Source organism: Musa acuminata, chromosome BXJ3-8 (assembly GCF_036884655.1).
Source record: "Musa acuminata AAA Group cultivar baxijiao chromosome BXJ3-8, Cavendish_Baxijiao_AAA, whole genome shotgun sequence".
NCBI classification, from domain to species: Eukaryota; Viridiplantae; Streptophyta; class Magnoliopsida; order Zingiberales; family Musaceae; genus Musa; species Musa acuminata.
The window spans coordinates 45,851,310-45,869,743 of NC_088356.1; the positions used below are offsets into that span (position 1 = coordinate 45,851,310).

General features: G+C 39.9%; 2 protein-coding genes and 1 long non-coding RNA gene across 11 annotated transcripts; all 3 read right to left on the bottom strand.

The window, feature by feature from the left end:
- Positions 1-190: 190 nt before the first annotated feature.
- On the bottom strand, positions 191-812 carry LOC135646262 (uncharacterized). The gene is made up of 2 exons (XR_010499028.1): positions 490-812; positions 191-404 (listed from the first exon to the last, which is right to left on the bottom strand). It is a non-coding gene; the product is annotated as an uncharacterized LOC135646262 (long non-coding RNA).
- Positions 813-1,341: 529 nt separating this feature from the next.
- LOC135646227 (violaxanthin de-epoxidase, chloroplastic-like) lies at positions 1,342-7,368 on the bottom strand. Of its 6 annotated transcripts, none has more exons than XR_010499010.1 (3): positions 6,957-7,368; positions 2,075-3,724; positions 1,342-1,591 (listed from the first exon to the last, which is right to left on the bottom strand). XR_010499010.1 is itself a non-coding variant. In XM_065165555.1 (2 exons), the coding sequence occupies exons 1-2, from the start codon at positions 7,257-7,259 to the stop codon at positions 2,405-2,407; spliced, it is 1,623 nt and encodes a 540-aa protein (XP_065021627.1). In that variant the 5' UTR covers positions 7,260-7,368; the 3' UTR covers positions 1,342-2,404. The 6 variants fall into 6 exon arrangements, 1 of the variants encoding a protein (XP_065021627.1); XR_010499012.1 differs by having other exon boundaries at positions 1,342-1,643; XR_010499011.1 differs by having other exon boundaries at positions 1,342-1,650.
- A 3,150-nt stretch (positions 7,369-10,518) lies between these two features.
- Positions 10,519-18,351, bottom strand: LOC135645845 (protein IQ-DOMAIN 31-like). Of its 4 annotated transcripts, none has more exons than XM_065164666.1 (9): positions 18,153-18,351; positions 17,864-18,066; positions 17,611-17,738; positions 17,147-17,267; positions 14,468-14,713; positions 14,042-14,245; positions 12,369-12,413; positions 10,782-11,691; positions 10,519-10,706 (listed from the first exon to the last, which is right to left on the bottom strand). In XM_065164666.1, the coding sequence occupies exons 4-9, from the start codon at positions 17,228-17,230 to the stop codon at positions 10,675-10,677; spliced, it is 1,521 nt and encodes a 506-aa protein (XP_065020738.1). In that variant the 5' UTR covers positions 17,231-17,267; positions 17,611-17,738; positions 17,864-18,066; positions 18,153-18,351; the 3' UTR covers positions 10,519-10,674. The 4 variants fall into 4 exon arrangements, with proteins under 4 accessions (XP_065020738.1, XP_065020737.1, XP_065020739.1 ...); XM_065164665.1 differs by having other exon boundaries at positions 17,333-17,738; XM_065164667.1 differs by lacking the exon at positions 17,611-17,738.
- Positions 18,352-18,434: the final 83 nt, after the last annotated feature.

An 18,434-nucleotide genomic window follows, 5' to 3' on the forward strand; every position in this document is an offset into this window, starting at 1 on the left:
TAATACTTTTATCAAAGAGGTTGGTTATGCTTTATGCCATGAACTGGCCGCTAACGAAGAGCTTAGGAAGCTTTTATCTTTGTGATTGCACCTCTTACAGGAATGCTAAACGAGACTGCAACAATCAACGAGTGCAGCCTCGTTTAAAATATGAACTGATGCGTATCGAGTGTCGAGAAAACGCTGTCCGTAGGATGCTCCATGCCTGAAGTTTATTCGGTAAATTACACCAAGTATTTTCACGGAGAACCAACCTTAATCCCCACCGAGTAAGAAATGTTACAGCATTAAAAACAAGATACGATCGCAGGAGGACTTTCCGACCGGTTGTCAATGGACGAGATAGGTAAGAAGGAGAGCCACAGCCATAAGCACATACGCTACCCCTTGATCCACAGCCTTCGCTACATGCATCCAAAGAAACACATCCATTATTAGCTCCTAACCTCACAATTCAACAACTCGCAAGTACACTACTGGATTACATACCATCGTCGCTGATCCTCTGAGCATCGGCAATCGTCGTCGCTTCTCCACACAGACATGGGCGCAAGACAACCATCGATGACGTAAAGTACACGAGAAGAAGAATCGGCAGTCCCGCTGAACTCATTATGAACATGGTTTGGCGGGAGATGAGAGAAACCCCAACTAGCTGCAAGGTGATGGATGAGCAACGAGCCCAACTCTTCTGCTTATAGTTGGCTGAGATAAGAGAAGACGTAAATCAAGTCAGAATCGACGTAGTTGGCAGGTGAAGCCATTGACAACGGAACAAGAGTGTGAGATAATTGTCAACAGAAGAAGCCGGAAGTGACGTGTGGATCGAGATTGGAGCACGAGGGGGGTCCTCCCCGTTTAAACTGCAGCGTCTGACGAGAGAGAGAGAGAGAGAGAGTCAAGCGTCTTAGAGGCCCGGTGAGTTTGTTGCAGTCCATTTAATGTGAGGCTTGGAAGTCCAAGAGGTGGCAAGCTTGACCGCGTCAAACAGTGATGTTGCGATTAATGAGCCAGTAGCGCCGTCGGTGGTGGACGGGCGGAGTCGGAGCTATACGCGTGTTCTGTGGTTCACATGCAACGGCCGAGTTGAAAGCCCCAACTGGTGTTGGGATTCCAAAAGGGTCGTTTCATATTCAGTCAGTCATCATAATGACAAGCCGCGAGATCGTACTGTTGCCGACCGACAGTATTGGCTGGCGATGGCCACCAACGCGTTCGCACAGAAGAACTCTGAAGACACTGCTGTCTGAACTCTGAAGAAACATGACGGTCGCTCAGAGAAGTTCACAATACTATCCCAAGAAAACATAGAGATTGCACATAAACATGTCTAATCGGTGGTGACGTGAGATGACACTTCGACGAAATTCATTGCATCAAGTAGCGATACAAAGTCACTTTTTCGCACCGAAAGAGTAGTAGATGAACTAATAATGGTTAAGTAGTCAATCTCTACATAGCAAGCAGAAAGAAAAAGGCAGCCCGAAGCTCGATGAGATTCTTTGACAAACCACCATCTCTGGTTCTGCTTCCTCGTTATAGAAGCCTCGAGTTCCGGTTAAATCGCCCAGCATAGCCCCTCTAATCTCCTCTGTATACATGGAAGGAGTACGAGTAACACGCTACAGTGCCTCAGAAGATGCCTGCATTCTAAGCATGATGATCTACGTATAAAGCCAGTTATCAGCATTAGCATGGCGGTTGGCATATGATTCCATGCTCACATGAAGCTGTTCTTGGAGTCTTAAACTCCAAAGATGAAGGATGTCTATTACCACAGATGCCATTCTACAATTTGCACCAGCAGGCGTAGTAACAACATTCGATTGAGCCTTTTGCTTTAAATTTAGATTTTTGACAAATTAGTCATGCATCCATTTTTACCAAAACGCCAGATAAACGTGATTTAAACTCGATCTAGTTTTTCAAGTCTGAAACAGAATGCAAAAAAATTAACAAAGCAACGTTCAGTTACTCGACATTTCACGTAACTTACATCAATGGTTTACTTATATGCTTCAATGTATTAATATAGGAAGAGTAAAAATGAAAATGTAAGAGTTTGGACAAGTACCTGAAAGAATATGATGAATGACAGGGTTTCAGGAAGAGCCTCCTATATACTTCCTTTGAGAGAAGACTCATAATGCATCATAACTGCAAATATCTCAAGGAACACAGAAAAGTTTCACTTGATCCTTTCAAAGATAAAAGTTTATGATCCAAAAACCACTGATCTCCTTATGACTCATGATATAGGAAACTGTTAACTCGCTTTGAGGTAATAACTCCATTGTTATCTCTTGAACTACTTTAAAACCCTTTTTGTCCAAACTGCTGAGAAACCCATCTCTGATTCCTCCGTTCAACCTTTGATATCGCTATAACTGCTTTAAATGCTTTGTTATCCAAGCTGCTGAGAGACCCACCTCTGATTCCTCAGTTCAATCTTTGAGTGCAGACGCGAACCCTCAGGAATTCCTAATGGTGGATTATTGCATGAACAGTTATCAACTCTATATAGCTCCCAGTCCATGATACTGCATTTCTCCAAGGCAGATACTAGCCTTTGTCCTCCCAATTCAGGTTTAAAATTTCCGTCTGGACTAACAAGCACAGCCCCAGTATACGACAGTCCAGCCACCTGAGCTGCCCCGTTATACTGAAATAAACCCCAGCTGAGATCGTCACAAACATCTATTATTGTCCAAAATTCTTTAGAAACTACCCCATTATCTAATACGCTGAAATAAAATGTTCCAGGAACACTTGCTCTTCTAACCCGATACTTTCTTCGTCTCCATACCAATGTCTCTTCTTGAGTTCGGACCTGAAACACTGGTTCATACCAAAATGACCCTTTAGCCTTTCCCCTGTAAAACAATTGATACTGACAAGGGAATTGGTCATATGCAGGATTTTGGCCGGCTATGACTCGCCAGCTCCATTCTAAATTATCCAACCAACCGATAAAAAGGTCTTCCGCAACTTCATGGCTCAACAACTCTCCTCTAAACATATACAATGGAGTTACAATTGGCTTGCTTGGGATCTCTGCATCTAACTCAAGACAATTGTTCTTTTGCAACACACACAAAGAAAATGCCTCCAGGTATGGGCTCTCATAAGAGGCAATGCAGCGGTAGTTACAAACCTGATCTGTTGGAGAACAGGAGTTCAAACACTGAAGAGCTTTTCTACAGTTGGGATCAAATAAACAGTTTAGCATCTGAGATCCGCAATTTTTAATCATACAATTAAGAGTGGATAGTCCTTTAGCCCTTAAATTTTTCAGTACAGAAACAGGTCTTATGTAAGAATTGATGATAATAAGCAAACAAAACCTAATATCATCAGCATTATACCTCTCCCAAGCACCCGATACAGTCTTAAGCACTTCTGTTGATTCACTTCTATTTCCTTTTTTTGCAATGTTGACCAGTCTGTTGAACATGTTTTCTTCTCCTCTTTTGTGAATGAATGATCCTCCAAGTTTGTTTCTTAGATCTGGTGATGATTCAAAGCATATAATATTTGGAACACTATCACTATTTTTGTGAAGCCATTCAATGGATTCCTGATCATTTATTGCGACATGAACCAACATATCAGAACATAGCAGTTCCGTCACAAGATTTTCATGCCGAGTATCACTAAACTGAGTTGCCTTATCACTAAATACAACCATTTCAATTCCTTCATCCACCCACTTTAGACGAGTTGACTACAAGAAGACCCGACAGAAAAAAGACAATCAGTAAGCCACCTAGTTGCTTTAAGAATTTATATTAAGTTCCACTAAGTAAAAAAGGCAATTATTATGTCGGATGCCTCGTTATTTCCAATAATACTACACCAATACATGCCTTTTACAGTTGAAATCGTTGAAAACTATATGCATCAAAATATTTTTTGCAATAAGTGCAAGATAGACAACTCATCTTGAGTACATATTTGATGACAATAAGTGGCAAGATAGACAACTCATCAAACTTTTCTTTTTTCATGATAAATATATAACTGAAATGGATCAAACTTTGTTAAGGTATTCACCATTTAGCTAGTGTTATTTGGTTGAATTTTGAACTCTGCCTACGATATAAAATATGTTGAACATAGATTTTATTGCTGGCAAGGGACTAGCTCAGTTGCTTCAAATTACGAGATTGTTTTGGCTAACTCAGGTCGTCAAAATTATAAAATACATACATAAAATATGTATGTAAGCTTCTAACAATCCATGAACTTCTAAATGCTTCATTAACAATTGATTTTTTTTGCTGGTTAACTCAGGAAGAGGTTTTACTAATCGATGTTTTTATATTACATCTGCTGGTTTAATAATTGACTTTTTTTTTTGTAAACTAGAATGCTCAAGGATCAAAATGTATAAAAAGATATATCAGGTCTGAATGGGCTGCTTGGGAAGACAATAACATGGAATTAGATAATACATAGATTGGTGGCAATTCAGCGATTTCAATAGGCGCTCAGGCGCTCGCCTAGGCGCTCGGGCGAGGTGAGGCGAGGCTCGAGCGCCTCGCTTCAATGAGGTGCCGCCTAGGCGCTCGCCCGAGCCCAGGCGCTTCGGGTGAGCGCCCGGGTTAAACCAGGTGACCGAACCAGTGTTTTACGTCTGGTTCGGTCTCTGGTGCTTTAGTTGGTTCAATCGAACCAACTAAATCACCGATAGGCTCCCTCTCGCGATTTCCCCGACTTACCCAACCCTAACACTCGCGATTTTGCCGTTGAGATTTCTTTTCCGCTGTCGCTGCTCTCTACTGCCCCTACCACTGTCACTGCTCGCTGCTATTGTCGCTACTTGCCGCTGCCACAATCGCTGCTCGCCGACTTCTCGCCGCTGCCACAATCGTCGCTCGTCGCTGCTGTTGTCGCTCGCCGCTCCCGCTGCCGCTCGCAGCTCCCGCTGTCGCTCGCCGCTCCCACTGCAGCCGCCGCTTGCCGCTCCCGCTCCAGCTACCGCTGTCGCCTGCTGCCGCTGTCGTTGCCTCAGCAACCTCAGTCTTCTTACACTCTTCTCACTATACTGTTAATAGTATATTAACAGTATACTGCTAACAATATACTAATAATAATATTTTTATTTATTAGATTAATAATATATTATTTTGATTTTAAAATTATTAACTTTTATTTATTTAAAATTAATGTTAGGTTTCAGAATAAATGGCAAGTGTATAAAGCAACTCAATAGATTTGATGTAAAATTTTATTGTTTTGATTTTTAAGATTTTTTTTATTAATATGATATTATGATTTTGTACCTAATTTTCTTAATTTAATAGCATATTTTTTTATTTAAATAATTATATTAATTATATTATATATTTTTATATTTTAGCGCATTGCTTCGTTCGGGCAAGCGCCTAGTCGGGCGTTTTTGAACCTTGGTGTCTAATGCTTTTTAAATCACTGGGTGACATTATTTTCTAACAATCAACTGAAATAGTCAACAATAGAGGAAAGAATACAGAAAGTCTTTTGGTTTTATTCTCATGGAACAAAAGTCAAGATAATAGGTAGAAAGGAAAAAAAGAGAGAGGATAAGATTTTATGACACTCGCACACAATCTTATTTGCTCAAATTCACCTTTTATCTTTTGGTGAACTACAGCATTTCTTCACCCAACTAAAACGCCTCAGTATGACACAAACAACAGTTGACAGTCTCATCAATTGAACTCCTATCTGAAATTAAAAATGGATTCTGATGCAACATTTTGTAGACCTTTTTACCAACAAAAAAGCATTGCCATGAAATTTTCTATTTAAGTACCTTGATGACAGTACTAAAACATAATTCTACTATTAACTCAACCCTGACTTTGGTCTCACCTAATCAGACCTGACTACATTAACTCATTCCTTATATTGATAACATTCTCAACATCTTCAAGATAGACAATTGTCGAGCAAGAATTTGTGACTATATATTCTAAAAACATGGTAAAAAGCCAATCCCTAAGCTTTGCCCATCGACATTGAATTCAATCAGTTCAGTTGTGTTTGTGCTTTCATTACATAAATCCATTCTAGGTTGACATAAGTCACAAGTTCATGTCAGGCTTTTGCCAGGTTGGTAGTGAATCCAAAATCTGTATCAGAAAAGGTTCAATCAAGGAGATTAAATAGAATCTTAGCCAGATTTACTTTCCTCTCCCTGATGTAAAAGGGATTGTTAGGCTAGAAAAAAAAAAAGAAGAAAAGAAAAAAGACTTTCCTTCCTTGGCTGTTCATTCTATTCAACTATTACTACTCTTCACTACTCCTGGGAGGGTTCAATCACTCAGAAGATGAATTTATGCGTTCTATTTGATCCATCCCCTACTGATTATTTAGTAAACCACCTCATCAGTGCAATCTTAATCGCTCATCTAACAATTATTAAACAAAAAATGAAATTTGTTTTCTCATCATATTAGAATCATGTATCCGATGAACTAATTGTAGACATTCAACAATTATAACGAGTTCTTATCATATATCACATCTCAACCATATCTAACAGCCAATACATGAAGTACCGCCTGAAATTGCAGAAGGAAACGTAGCCAGAGTACATCTTGATTTTGAATTTGTATTTAGATGGTGGTGCGCCACCTGTAACTGTATGTTCCCCGTTGTTATCTTAGGCCACAATCTGCATCATCCTCTTAGCAAGAGGTATATCAGCACAACAGGCAACTTTTCTCAATTGGTAATGCTAATTTGTGCCAGTCGGGACATACACCCACCTCCACTTTTTCGTTTCTTCTTTTTCGGTTGTAGAAGGGAGGGTTGATAATCCCATCATTTTTCTTAATGAAGAGACATGCCAATATCTTCAAAATAGAGTTTGTGTCTTAATCGGCTGAACGGAGTAAATCGATGGAATGATTATAAATAAATCCACGGATAAACAAGATTTAGCACGGAAAGGGCATCGAATCACTCACAGTATGACGCATGACCTGCTCCCAGGGAGTGTTCTTCAACGGGCTAACGCTTCCGTCCCCAACCACCGTAACGATCCTCGCCGTTGCCGCCGTTCTTCCCTCCTCCACCATTAGGGCTCGCGCCGGCTTCGGACGTCGATCCCATACGGCGGTCGCACGGCAGCAAGCGAACTTAAGACCGAAGAGAGCAGCTTCGCGAGCGCCCGACAGCCGTGTTGCAGCGGCTGCGACACAGTTGCTTCGAGGAGCTTGGAGTCGTCGAAGACTTAGAATAGGAGTAATCGTGGCTAAAGGCAAGGCCATTCTTCTCCCTCTCGCTCGGTGGCCGAGACAAAAGGAAGCAGCTGGGATCGGGATCCGCAAGGGAGTCGCGAAGGGAAGGGATTTTTTAGGACACGTGACGCAGCCCCGCGACACGACGGCCGATGCTATTTAACATGACTGCCGTGCCCGCGTTACATTTGTATGGTTTACATGCAGCCATGCTTTTATAACAAAAATTAAAATGACATGTAATAAGTCATGCCACTATTTTAACCATAAATCACACCAATAAATTATTGTCTAGCTCGTGGTTTCTGCAACGTCAACTTTTTTTTTTTTTCTTTCAGGTAATTTTCGACAATGTAATTATTGGCATTATCATCTTTCAGCTAAATAAAATTGAGCTTTATGTTTTAACTGACATTTATTTATGTATTAAATCATTATGCGAAACAATATGATTGATGAATCCTTGATACTTTAGTCATACGTGGTTTAGACTCATACGTGTAGGGTTATATGATGTACCTCCAAGGTGAAAATATCAAACTCTCAAGGTGTCATTTACACAAAGATCGAGGTCGGAAGAGATATTCAGACTCGATTCCTCCAATGCCAAGTTAATAATTAGATGCGTACAAGTACAAATACGAATGATAAAAAAAAAACCTCCTTTTTCATCATGTTAAAAATAAGTTTTTATACTTAGTCGTAAAGGGATAGAATATTCTATGAAATATTCTACTATGAGATAGCCTCTAGCCACCTTCAACGTCCTTTCTTTGACCTCTTGTTCACATGGGCAAGAAGGTGGGGTAGCTCACAACTGTCTATCTTGGACCTTTGCTCACACGGGTAGATGAGTAGAGGGCGACCTTCGTCTTCTTCATTTACCCTAGACACAATGTGGCGGTTGCATATCGGATAATGATTAGTTGGCAACGTACTCCTTATCATTTGAGCCTCACGAGGCGTGTTTTGGGGTTTTTACCAAAGGGGTCCGAAGTGTAGCGTCTAGTTCATCCGGCACATCAAGATCATACTTCTTCGATCAATTGTAAGCCTAGTGGCATGTTTAATTCATCTTGCACATCTAGTTCATCATGCATCTCATATCATCTAATATGAGTTTATCTAACATATCCGCCCATGATCACTTCCTCCAATGCTGCTGATGGTGATTTGTTATTGACCTACTTCTCGTATGGACGTGTATTAGTCGGACGAGATTAAGTTTTTTGACCTCCATGCCTTGAGCATAGGCGGAAGTCAAACTTCCCAATCTTCACGCTTCAATGAAGGCATGGTTGAGTTTTCTGACCTCCATACCTCGAGCAAAGACGGTGGTTCGAGTCATCCGCCTAGGTAACAAGGATCCAAGATAGGTGATTATAGGTTGCTCCTCCTTATTGTCCATGCGAATTAGAGGCCAATTAGGGAGGGACAAATGATAGTGAGTATGTCATCGGCTAATTGTCATCCGACATGCAACCATCATGTGGTGCCCAGTGTGAAAGAATAAAACGAAGATCACTCTTTATCCACTTGCCCATATGGGCAAGGGTCTAAGGTAGATGGCTATAGACTGCCCCTCCTTTAGCGCTCATGTAGACAAGAGGTCAAAGAGAGGCTATTGAAGACAGTTAGTGGTTACCTCAATGCAGAATATTTAGCTCTTTTACTATCAAGTATAAAAGCCCGTCTCCGACATAATGAAAAGAGAGGCGTATATTTTTTTATCATTCACATCCATACTTATATATCTCGGATTACTAATTTGGGCATTAGAGGAATCGGATCAGAAAATCATTTTTGACCTCAATCTTAATGTAGGTGGCATCTCAGGTGCTCGATGTTTTCACTTCGAAAACATTTCGAATCATTCTACGTATACAAGTCTGGACCATGTTAAACTAATTAAGACATCTATGACTTCTTCTCGTATCAATGATCGTTGATTATGATTTCATGAAAGCTTAAGTTCAACCAAACAACCTTGATATATACAAAATATAGCAAATTTGAAAGCGAAAGATATATGCTAACTATTTCACAGCCGATGACCCTATAAGCAATTAGCGTTTTGCACAACAACATCCGATCCGACTTCCACCGGACGTGTTTTCTTGCTAATCTACACATCCTATCGGGTCGGATCCCTTTCCAACGCTATCCAGCTGTCACCGGAAGCGGTGCCATCGCCCGCAAACACCAACAGGAAGCGGCCGCTTATTAGGCCCTGGCAGAACGACTCTCACTTCATTCCCCTCATCCGGTTCTTTGAAGACCGTTCTACGCTTCTGTCAATCGCTGCACCGGGATTCCGTTCCAGAGGTTAGAACCTTTCTCCCTCTCTCTTCCGCCGTCTATTCTCCCTCTTTTACGTCTCCGTCTCGTCTTCTTGCTCTTGCATATCTTCTCTCCTTTCATAAACAGTGTCACCCTTTTCCCTCTTTCCGCTTGCCGTTCCCAATCTGCCATCTCTTCCCTCACTCTCTTCCTTCTGGTTCCTATTTCTTGGTTGGGATGTGGGGGGTTTCGCGAGGCTACAGCCGGGAGACGACGGCATGATTGGCTCAAGGTCGGTTGTTACAGGTTGTTGGTTGTCACTTTTATCAATGTGACAATTTGACTGTCTGATAATGAGTTGCTTATTCAGAGATTTCTCCATTGCCATTCTTTCTTCGTAAGTAAAATCGTCGCCTTTAGCAATGTTGTGAGTCCGAAAGACTAATTGAAAAAATGAACTGACCAGCCTTGGACATTCCAATAAACTGTAAGAACCATGAAGACGCAGCAATTGTGCCCAACCAGCTAGATGCTTAGTCTTTGGTAGATCATGTGCATTTTGATGCTATTTTTCGCTGGAATACGACATCGACTAAATGGCTCCGTCTCTCCGGGGTAAATTTGCGAGCAGAATTATCATGAGGTGAGCATGAAAACACTATCGATTTTTACCCCCGGTACCCTGCCCCACCTTTTTTTAATCTAATTTTGAAGTCGAGACTTTTGAGTAAAAGCCCTCGAGAATATAAATTAAGCCCACAATGTAGAAGTCTCCGCGTTGGAACTTAAGACGGCTAGTTCCACAATATAAATTAAAGGATCAATTTTAAACATAAAACGTTAGAATGGTTTCACGTTAGTTAGAGTTTTAGGAGGTCGATGACTTCGTGTACTTGGATGACTTCTAAAGTATCTTACACGGGTGACCTAACAAATCTTTCTCAACCGTGGAGCTTGCTCGAGTCGTGGAATACCACTAACAAAGGCAGAAGCAGTTGGACAACGAATACAAGGGAGAAAGCAAATGTTTACGACTAAAGCGATACATGCATCCTATGGGCCAAATGCCGCACACACCGATCGTTTACAACGGTTTATATAACACGTGACGATTAATTAAAAAAAAAAAATATTAAAAGACGTGCTGCACTGCGCCACACAAATATCATCGCCTCCATCCTACCTTAATTGCCCTGTCTGCACGAGTCGTAAAAATAACTACATAGTAATTTGAAAATGAAAGTGCTAAAAGAAAAGGATTAAATTTCATACCATTTACATCTCTGCCGATTTCCCCCTTGCCACCAGCTTGGATTAATCGCTTTGTCCTAGACGAACTCATCTCTGATGGCAATGAATGTCGACGGATAAAACCATTTTTGTCATCTGACTCCGATACAATAGTGGGCGATACCTGTCCCCGCAATTTTGCCTTGGCAGATTCTGTTGTTGACATATAGCTGGGAAGCACAGGAGCATCTGATTTTGCCGAGAAGGAAGACCTCCTTTTGCTGGTTTTCTGGTTTTCATGGCAGAACTGTTCTTCCATCAAGCTTAGATCCCCGTTCACCACTAGGGTGCTGTCTTCGTTATCATCAATCAGCACATCAACCGGTCCAGCTGTAACAGGCACTAAAGCAGCTTCAGTATCAGCTTTTACATTGGGTGTTGGATTAATATTTTCCTCTGGTTTTTCGATGGACTCCTCAATTCCTTGGTCTAGGGTGTCAGATGAGCTGATATCCACCTTTTTCAAACGTGTATTTGATTTCTGAGTTTCAACCTCTGGTTGCTCAGATGCATCTTTCATCTTTCTCAAGTTGCGTTTTACCCTATCAACCTCATACTGTGGATGTCGCTGTACTGTTTCAGCAGGAGGATTAGGCACCTTTTTCAGGTTCCTTTTCGTTCTTTCAGGCTCATACTTGGCATTTGTTTGACCACCTCCTATGTTCGATGCAGGATTGGTTCGTACACTGCGCCTTGATTTGCCAGATTCAGTGCCCATATTACAGTTGTCCCGATTTGTCTGTCCTTTTGAATCAATAACCTTTTTTGACTTGGAAATTGGCTGCCAGAAACTGGTGGATGTCCATCTGTCTAACCAGCTGAAGACTGAATTGGGATCTCCTTTATCATACTGAATTTGCAGAGACTTTGCAAGGAGTGATGACGCAAGAAGCTAGGGAAGATGAAAGAAGCATAAGCACAGTCTTTGGCAAGTAAACTTCCCACAGAAAATTAAGAGGTCAGATGCTGCATATAATGTATGGGCATATACGCTGCTACATGAATGTCTGATATCAAATGGTCCAACAAAAATTACCATTCTAAATATGCAACCAGTTATCTATTTCTTATATGATTATGTTCAAATAAATAGATAATAGTATTATTTAAGTAAAGGATGCTATTTTGCTAATCTGAAAACTTGCTTGAATTCACATGAATTCACAAGAAATAGGTAGAGTTCCAAGAGACAATAGCAGTTGTAACACCAGTTGTAACACCCCCCCAAAAAAACACAGTAGTTGTAATAGTAAAGAGAATCCTAGCAAAGTGCAGGCCTTATGAGACAACAGCAGTAATTGCGGGCATTTTGCATGTGAGACTGAACAGTCATGTGGTTGCATATTCTACTTATAAGTGGCCAGCTGAGTATATGGGACTGCATATGCAGCCATACCAAATCATTGGGCAGTGGTCCTTACATGAAACAGTCGTGCACTTAGTAAATACGAGCAGTCATAATCATATATCCACGATTATTACAAGAACAAATATGTTTGGATGGGCTACAAAAACAAATATCAACGTGATAGAAAATTACTTTTAAAAGGTTAGAATTGAACAAATTACCTTCGATACAAATGCATTTGATGAAAATTTCACTTTCCAAGCTTCCTGGGTCATAGGAACATAAGAAGAAGCTGAGCAAGCATCCTTAATTGACAGCAGATGAGAAATAAAGAAAAATTCATACAATCAGAAATGAGGACTCATGAAAATATGTATTAACTGTAGCTTCAGAATCTCATAAAAGGCTATCAAAAGAACACAGAAATATGGAATAGGTGAGATATCAAAAGGAGTAGGAGATCTCGCATGTCTTCTTCGCACAACCTTCCTCACCCCTTCTCTGCAATGTTCCCTGCTACATTTATAGGAGCAAGGGAAGGCCTGCGAGCGGAGAGGAATATGGTCTGACTGCTCCCTGCCTTCCTCGTCAGTTCCTCATCCCCATCCGTTACACTCGCGAGAGGAGTGATGGCCAACGCTTTCCACATCGTTGCAGCTCCACACACGACCGTAGTGTGAAACGATCAAGGGAGGCAATGATGACATCAGCCGTGGGAGACAGTGGACCAATATGGTCAGAATCCAACCATTATCAATTAATACAGGTTGATAACGATCAAGTTTAACGAAAGCAAAGGTCGACTATGCGACAAAGTTGCTCCTCAATGATCCAAAAAAGATAAATTCATTAACTCATGCTAAAAACCGATAATTACTATCCATTTATGACTCATTTGCACTTTACTCATTGAAATTGAATTGAATTTGCATTAAATTAGGATAAAAAGTGTTAAAGAAAATTTTCAGCAATTTTCTAGACAATTTCCCAAAAATTGCTACATACTGATGTGCCACTGACATTCGATATGCTGGTACCAACACATACCGGTCCGAGCTAGGACCGGCACGCCAATCGATAGGAGATGGCAAACCTTGATATAAACCTTGTTATGACATGGGTCTTATACGAATGATAGCCCAATAGATGAGCAAAAAGTAACCTATATAACATATATTATATAAGCACACAATTAAACCACAAGCAATCATTTAAAACTTGCATTCTTTGACCTGATCATTTCAGACGTTGTACTTTGAATTTATGTTGGAACTAGCAAACTTTGGATAATAATAACCCAAAATTTGGACAAGAAAGGACATATCAACCATATAAGTGATTATATTTTCACTTATCAAAGAGTTTCGATATATAATATTAGTCCATTATGGATTACAGGAATTTTTTTTAAGAATAATAATTTTTAAAAATTATCACAGATCTAGGGTACATTCAGCTTAGAATCTGAGTTCTAACCAATACTTGATGGCAGATCCTGACGTGAAATTCAAATTATTCTTTTGAACAGGCCTATAGCATTCTCTTTGGCCTATGATTTACATTTAACATTGATTCCTAATTATGAAACATTCTTGCACCTCCGAACATGATAAGCAAGCAGAAGAAACAATCAGGGAAGACTTTCAGACACAATTTAAGTTAGTCCTATAAAAAATTGACAGTTCATCACGATCTCTACCTTCCTAACCAGCATTTTGAGAATCGTAAATTCAGCACCTAATTACGGTTTAACACCTTAAGAAAATAAAGTAGATTTTCTATCCAAATAGGCCAAGATAAACAAGGGTGTTCAGCTTTAAAGAGATATCGACATGACTAAATAAAAAGCCGAGATATGTTTACAGAAAGGAACATCAATGTATATGACATTTACCACAGTCTTCGCATGACTGAACTCTGTAGTAATTTTAAGTCCAGTAAAGGTACATCTAACTCTTCTTCCGCGAGCTACTGCTTGTAACTTGACAATTCCCTCCATAGCATGGAGAGTTGCAACAGCTTGTCTTCTAACCAGATGCCCACGAATTAGAGCCTGCAACCTGATAATACCTTTTAATGCACGAAAGGCCCTGCGTGCCTGCACCAAATATATGCAACAATTATTAAGTCATAAAGTAGGCAATTCATTTGCAGCAAAATCTGAATTATGGGATGTAAAAGCATTATGAATATGCCAGCTAACGTTCATTGGTAGCGTCAAGCAGCTTTTGTTGAATGAGTCACAAGCCATTCATCCAAAAGAGAGTATACACTTCTTGCATTTTGATTAAGATAAAATAGTTATAACAAAAAAGTTTACCAGATAACCACGGAAGGCTGCCTGTGCCTTTGTAGCAGCCTGCTCTTCCATGTCATTGCTAGTTTCTTTTGATGAGGTGGATCCTATGACTGCTTGACTTACATGTGAAGTGACCAGTGCAATACCACCTAATTTTGATTCCGAAGTTGAGATAAGTCCACTCACTGGTGCTGGTTCAGAAATCAGTGGAGAATTCAAAGCCAATACAGGTTCTCCACAATTATACCCTCTATCAGTAGCAGCTTTCTGCAGATAACAAATGGAATCATTTAGGTTTCTATGCTCAGAATGTTAAATAGGAGGAGCTTGACACACAATATAATTAACAAAGGAAACAATGAACTAAAAATTAATTACTCACTCTTTTCCGAGGATAACAGAGGGGGTAATCCACTGTTTAAAAAAATTATCCAAGCAAAATACTCAGGCACTTCTACACTATGAAGAAGAAAACAACCACTTGGCTAAGGCCTTGGCAAAAACTGAATGTTAATATGGATATCTAAAAAATGAACACTGTCAGCACCTATGTTTTTTTTATTTGAGCAATTCCTTGAGTAGTTGCCATAACTTTAACGTCACATCCCCATGATGCTGGCTACAATTCATGGTCAGAAAATTGTGTAAAATTAATAGATAATTTACATTTTGAACCCTAATGTTCAACGAAATAATTGTGTACACCCTCATGGATAATCACCCCCCATACAATGCAACTCTTGTATGGTTTTGTTGCACCTTCCTATTAGAATCCAGAAGCTTTTACAACCCCTAAGGTAATATAACATGAGTTGTCAGTGAACAAAAATACCCTCAAAATGGAAAATATCAAAAAAAATCCCTGTAATTAGTTATTTACCAAATAAAAACTGCTTGCTACATTCATCCATGACTGACTGTTAATAGGAGGGTGCAACTTACTACTGAATATGATTTACTAACGTAAAAGAGGAGAAAGAGTATAGGTTATATTAATTAAGAAAAAAGGAAACCGAAGGTGAAAGTTGGAAGGAAAAAAAGTGAGGCAATGAGGCTGAAAAAATGTAGTATTGTGCAAAAAGGAGGCTATTTTGAGATTTTGTCAATACACTTTCAACAGAAATATTCAAACACTTAAGAGAATATCCAGGTAATATTCCCTTTTGATTAGCATATATCAACCACAAGATGTGAAAACGTAGCTGTATAGGAAAACATGTGGTGTAAGATGCAATTAATGATAAGGGAGGATGTAAACCATAATTTTGAAAAAATATTAGGGTGACGATTTTTTTTTTCCTGATTTAATTAGTTTTGCATATTTATAAACTCCTGGGAGGCCTATATCCATGCTTAGTCACAGAAGTTTCTATAAAACTACACAGCTAATATCAAGATTGATTGTCATGTTCCTTAAATAATATAATGCATATCTCACATACCCTGTTATCAGAGAAAATGTGTCAATCTGGTTTTGTCATGTGTATTTTATTTATTTCCTTAATTTTAGCACATATTTAGAACACAACTTGGAAAGGAAAATTACAGCTAGGCTGACTTCTGGTGTGTTTTTGTATTGTTAACTATGAAGCGAGTGAGAAGTCTGAAGAATAACAAAAATTCAAAACAAATTCAAAACAAATTCAAAAACTGAATTGTTGACCAGTTGAATATCCGCTATGGACATTGACATGGACATGAATATATCCCGAAATAAGGCATGTCATACATTCCATGCAAACAGTAAACAGCATAAACTTCTTTGATTATCTCACTAACCAGATGCTCTTTGGGCAGGCGCTGTGTTCTTGATCCTTCTTAATTAGCAAAAGAGTCGGAAAGAATTTTAGCAGAACAATGAAAACACTAACTGTTACAAGCTTTAAAGGTAAAAGTGTAAGAAGTACTGACAAGAAATTATAATTATTGATCTACAAGGCTGACACCTTCTAGATAGTATTTGATAATAACAATTAGCAACCAGAAAATAGAAGACTAGCATACAAAGTTCAAGACCTTGTATATGGATCTTAAACAGTAGACTTCCAAAATATGGAGATTATGTATTAGGCATGATGGTATATCCATAAATTTGACAAAATGGTGTGACTGATCAGAAATGTGCTTCTGTTGCCTCTAACATTGACTATTGGAAAGGTCAAAATAAAAACAAGGTACACATGTCAATATCTTTTGTCATTCAAAAAGTATAGTACAGTGGCAAAATCAATAATCAATCGTGTGAGAGGAATGATTCGCCAGTGGGCCATTGTGGTGTATGATCAGTGTGGTCAGCCTTTTTGTCGATGCAATGGTCAGAATTGACTGGTCCTGGTCCATTAATAAAGATTTAACAAAGAGCACCCAAGTTGCTGTAAGAGTATTGTATCATCAGTATAGGGTTCTATATGTTACTGCTTGATTTCTTCATATTCATGTTCGAGAGGTATAACTCGGCAGATAAGAGTCCACAAAAAAGAAATGCACAGTTTATACACAATATTGCCTTAGCATCTTATAGTGGAGAAGGATTTCGGCGATAACTACCCATGAATAGCAAAGCACATTCTTTCTTTATTCTATTATACAATATTAGAGAGATCTTCAACATGCCATCCTCAAACATCCCCACGGAAAATAAACAAAGAAGGAACGCCCCATGCACAGTTAAGAATGCCGTTGAAGTAATAAAATGCATACCGAAGTACCCGTTCCCTTAGCATGTGATCTGGATTTCTTTCCAAAGAGAAGTGTCTTAATCCACCTTCCAGGAGATTTTCCCATCAGCGGAGGTCCAAGATCTCAAAACCCCGCAGATACCCTGAAAGAAACCGGATCAGTACGCAGGGTTGGAGAAAATTGGTCTAGCAGCAGAACGATTAATACCAAAGAGAAACTGGTAAGTTTTAATTGCTAAAGCTCGCCGGCATGTGTTCAAGTAATAGGTACCAGAGCAAATTCCACATCAAAAAACAGGTACATCTGTCGAATTATTCGATCCAACAGGAAGAAGAAGAAGCGGGGTCAGACTTTAGATTCAAGAAACAGAAGAATTCAAGAAACAGAAAAACCTCCAAGAACCGGAACATGAGTGGTCAGGTCGATCAAAAACCCAAGCAGATCTCAGTCCCCGCACTTAGACTAACCACAGTGCATCCGCTTACCCTTTGAGAATGCAAGGAAAAACCTAAGAGTCAAAGAACAAGCAAGCACAGAGGCCAATTCGAGGAGGAAACGCAACCCTAATCTTGATGTCAGCGGTCTGATACTCAACCTAGCAACCTAGAAGCCACTGCAAAAGGGAAATGAGATCAAGATTCAGCAAGAAAAAGAAATGCACAAGGAGCGCCGTCCACAAAGAAAGTGCGTGCGGATCGAAAGGGATCAAAGATACCGGCCAGATCTTGGAAAACTCACCGGAGAAATCTCCAGCGACGAGCGTATCGCAGGCCTCAGCTCTCTTTCTAGTACGTCGATTCCCCCTCCTCCACCTCTTTCATTCCTCCTCCCGTCAAGAGTGAAGAAGGATGAGAGGAAAGAGCGAGGCCACAAAGGAAAAGAGGAAGACAAACCGCAGACTGAGAAGATAATTAAGGACAGAACACTCTTTTTTGTTCCTCCTAAAGACACCAACAGAAATAATGAATCGAAAGAGGGAAAGGAAAGAGAGCAATAAAGAAACGAAAAGAAAAAGCACGACACACACCTCCAAGCAGCTGCTTCTGCTCATTCAGGATTCGTCTTAACCGGGGGATGTGTCGAGCTATTATTCGTTCAGTTCGTGTGGGATCCATCGGAGGTGAAATATGCGAGCAGATTGGTGTTTGTCGAAAGACAGACGAACCCCAACTATCATTTTTGGACCTTGGAATTTCACTCATCCGACGTGGCGCAATATTCACCTTAGGTAGGTTGAACCCGCGGGGGACGGATTGTACAAAATACAAAAGAACAGAGAAATCTCTTTGACGGACGTGCCGCCACAGGT

Coding starts and splice junctions, on each gene's coding strand:
- LOC135646227 (XM_065165555.1), bottom strand. CDS start 7,259: ATGGCCTTGCCTTTAGCCACGATTACTCCTATTCTAAGTCTTCGACGA. Junction 3,725..6,956: donor AGCAGGTCATGCGTCATACT/GTGAGTGATTCG, acceptor GTCTTCTTGTAG/TCAACTCGTCTAAAGTGGGT.
- LOC135645845 (XM_065164663.1), bottom strand. CDS start 17,230: ATGGGAAAATCTCCTGGAAGGTGGATTAAGACACTTCTCTTTGGAAAG. Junction 12,453..14,041: donor TCAGTCATGCGAAGACTGTG/GTAAATGTCATA, acceptor CTGTCAATTAAG/GATGCTTGCTCAGCTTCTTC. Junction 11,692..12,368: donor CAAATGCATTTGTATCGAAG/GTAATTTGTTCA, acceptor CATCTTCCCTAG/CTTCTTGCGTCATCACTCCT.